The sequence below is a fragment of the Gastrolobium bilobum genome, unplaced genomic scaffold (assembly GCF_033153095.1).
Source record: "Gastrolobium bilobum isolate Gb01-03AN ecotype WA unplaced genomic scaffold, APGP_CSIRO_Gbil_v1 utg5733, whole genome shotgun sequence".
Taxonomy (NCBI): domain Eukaryota; kingdom Viridiplantae; phylum Streptophyta; class Magnoliopsida; order Fabales; family Fabaceae; genus Gastrolobium; species Gastrolobium bilobum.
Genome location: NW_026897099.1, coordinates 240,354 through 243,774, shown reverse-complemented (window position 1 = coordinate 243,774; position 3,421 = coordinate 240,354). Strand labels below are relative to the sequence as shown.

The 3,421-nt window shown below is 37.8% G+C and overlaps 1 protein-coding gene across 1 annotated transcript; it reads right to left on the bottom strand.

Annotated features, from left to right (window-relative positions):
- Positions 1-871: 871 nt before the first annotated feature.
- LOC133304137 (probable methyltransferase TCM_000336) lies at positions 872-2,410 on the bottom strand. The gene is made up of 4 exons (XM_061504107.1): positions 2,336-2,410; positions 1,875-2,282; positions 1,474-1,737; positions 872-958 (listed from the first exon to the last, which is right to left on the bottom strand). Exons 1-4 carry the CDS (start codon positions 2,408-2,410, stop codon positions 872-874), a joined length of 834 nt encoding a protein of 277 aa, XP_061360091.1.
- Between the last annotated feature and the right edge of the window lie 1,011 nt (positions 2,411-3,421).

The window sequence follows — 3,421 nt, the reverse complement described above, 5'->3', positions numbered from 1 at the left end:
AAAATATATATCACCTGCATATATGATATAAGTAATATGCATTCATGCACTTTATAGGAGAATTTTGGTGTCCGTAGCATCCCACTACTTGGAGGGTTGTTAGGACCCACAACTATTTGACAAGTGCTCTCTTGACCTTCCTTCAATTATTCTTTATTCTTTTTTTAAAATAAACAAAATCTTAGTAGTGGTTTAATTTTAAACCCGTTCTTTAAAACTTGTTTATATTTTGACTTTGATGATCTAGCTAGAAGAAAGTCACTAGTTTCATGTTTAGAATATTTTAGTTTATCGATTTATTTATACTTTGATGGTAGAACATTGCAAGGCTATAAAGTTGAACATCAAGTGAGTGTTGAGTTGACAATTGGTGCTAGTGGCTGCCCCAAAGTGTGCGGTATACAAAGTCAAAAAAGGCCACAAACTTGGTAATTAAACCTTCTCTTAAGGTATTTCGGATTGAAGCATGGTGATTGGTGTCTATGTTAGCAGTTTAGCATTGAACTTAGATCATCTTTAAAGTGCATAAATATAATGTAATGCAATTTTATGAATTAGAAGTTTATATAATATATGTTGAATTGAAATTTGAATTCAAAGTTTGAATTCAAATATGTTCTCAATTAATCTTTCCGTTATACGTTTCTGCAATAAAGTTGTAATTTAATCTTTCCGTTATATGTTGTAAACTCAAAGTTAGAATAGACGTTACTAGGATATTTATCAATTCAAAATGTTTACAGCAATTTAAGTGCTAGGCATATATGTATATATAGATCTCAATCGTAGAAAAAGAATGAGAGAAACTATTATCCCAGTTTATGTGTATTTACTTTATGACATGGTATCACAAGCAAGGTTCTAATCCTTTCTAAGTGTGAAGCCCCGAATCATCATATTTTTTTTTTAACCCACCCACCCATATCACATCCTCTTCTTTTATACGCCATTTTTTTAACTGTATTCGTATTGTTTCTTTTCTTCTTCAATGGCCAACTCTGCTTCTGAAAACTCCAACCCCCCCCCCCCATGTTCCCCAAAACATTATTCTTCAACAAGATCATTCATCAGTCTCTATTATCATTGTCCTTGATGATACCAACTATTCCTTATGGTCTCAACTTCTCGATATGCCTATTGGTGCCCACAACAAAGGTGGGTTTCTTACCGGTGCTAATCTTAAACCGAATGTCACTTGATCCCATATATGATGCTTGGGTTACTGACAACAAATGAGTCAAGAGTTGGCTTATTGACTCCATGAGCCCATCTCTTATGCAACACTTTCTTCGTCTCGAGACTGCCAAGGAAATCTGGGATGCTGCAAAGAAAACCTTCTACTGCAAAAGAAAAAAGCTAATAGGTACTTGTTGCGAACTTTAATTTGTCATTGTGTGCTGAATTTCAACTTATTAGTTTTTATAAATAATGATAATAATAATATATTGCATTTTAGAAATATACATGTGAGACTAAAATAGCAAATGAACGAGAAAGAATCTCCCAGAAGAAAGAGTTGCCTATGTCAACATGTTCTGGGCCCCTTCTTCCCAAGAAAATCAACACCATTCTTCCCCCAACAACTAGTTCTTCTGACCTTGACCGAAAGAACAAGGAAAAGTCTTGCTGGAATTGTTGCAAGTATGCTTCTGGCACCGCTGCAGGGCTTAATTCAGAAATGTAAACACAACCCTTGTTCAATGACCTTCCGTGTTCATCATAGAGAGTTGGAGGAACCTGTATGACACAAACCAGCAACAACTATGACTACGTATATAGCCCCATATAAGGGTTGTAAGGGTACAAGATGAGCATGCTTAGAAAAAGGGAATGGTATAAATGAAAAAAAGAGAGTAGATATATTGGGCCCTCACCCTTGAAAGCCAGTATAAACTGTGGGAGGAGTGGACAAAGTGTAGGTAACTGTTTGGAAAAAGTCTTCCATAAAATGAACCAGGGTAACCTCCTATGAAAATGGGAGGAACCCCATGTTCTCTGTCTTGCATAAGCAACCTGTGGAACTCTGGCAAGGTCTTGAAGATTGAGTTGAAGTCATTTGTTGGAAGATCATTAAGGTAGGCACGGAACTCGGTAAAATGGTGCTTGATCTTTTGGCTTATGCCTTGGATGGCTTGGAAGATATCTTTGATGATTGATAGAGTGTTGGGTCCAGAGGAACAACCCAAATCAGTAATGCCAATGCTCTTGGGAGTGGTTTCAAGGTAAAGATCCTCAACTGTTTGTATGATTATGTGCTTTACCTTATTAGAAAGAATTAAACTCTAAGCCATGACAAGAAAACGATCACAGGTTGAGAGAGAGAGAGAAAGATAACCTGTAGTGAGGAATTCTTGGCATAACTAGTTTTGCCAACTCCTCCAGTCATGTGGAAGACTTTCTCTACATCCATTTTTGTTGTTGTTGGAATAGGCCTTTCTAGCTTGTTAGTGAAGTTGTGGTTTTCTTTTAAAGGGAGATTTCAATGATGTGGCCTTTTAACTCTCTCTTCTTTTTCTTTTTTTTGCTTCGGCCCGTTCTTTCAAAAAATATAACACATTACTAATCATGGGATTTCAGAATTAACTAATTGAGTGTGTCAAAACTCACATGTCACAAGGGACAATGATTATTGTTTTGCCGATGATGCTCCTTAGAAAACAAGTCTAGGCAATCTTTAAACAAGGCGGCTAAGGGGTATTTAAGTCCTTGTAAGATACATTTGATTAATTTTTTAAAGTCCAAAAGAAACATTCCTATTGTCTATGGGAGATTATTTAGCAAAACAGTACTTAATGTGCCTAGTAAAATTTCATGGCCTTAACCTATAAGTAGTGATTCGATATGTTTACCTTGACAAGTTATGAGGTTGTGCTCGAGCTTCCTTAATGCAAGTTTGGCGGTGGTGGTTCTTCCGTTTGCTCCTCTATTACACGTGCAAGCGCCTCTGTTATGGACCCGTGTGAGGCCCATATCCATTAAAGACCCAAGCAATACAAGCCCAGAAGTAAGCACTATAAATAGGAGCTAAAGACCAAAGGTATGACTGATTTCTCTTAAACCCTATTTCATTCAATCACGCAGTGCACACACACACCACCTTTGGCTACGGCCGGTATACAATGTGTAGTGATTCGCTGCCACCAAGATACCTAATCCATAGGTATCTGGAGAGAGCACTAAATCCAACATCAACCACCTAACCACCGAGTTAGACATCTCTTCCTCAAGCAGAACATTGGCGGCGTCTGTGGGGAGGATCCCTACGATTACGTGGTTAAAAGCTGTTTATCAAAATGGCTAGGACGACAAGAAGCAGGCAACGACAACACTCAAGATCAAGTTCCAGGCACCAACCTATTCCTCCGATCAGGGAGGATCCTCTGGATCATCAACAGATAGACACTGACGTTGTGCACGTTAG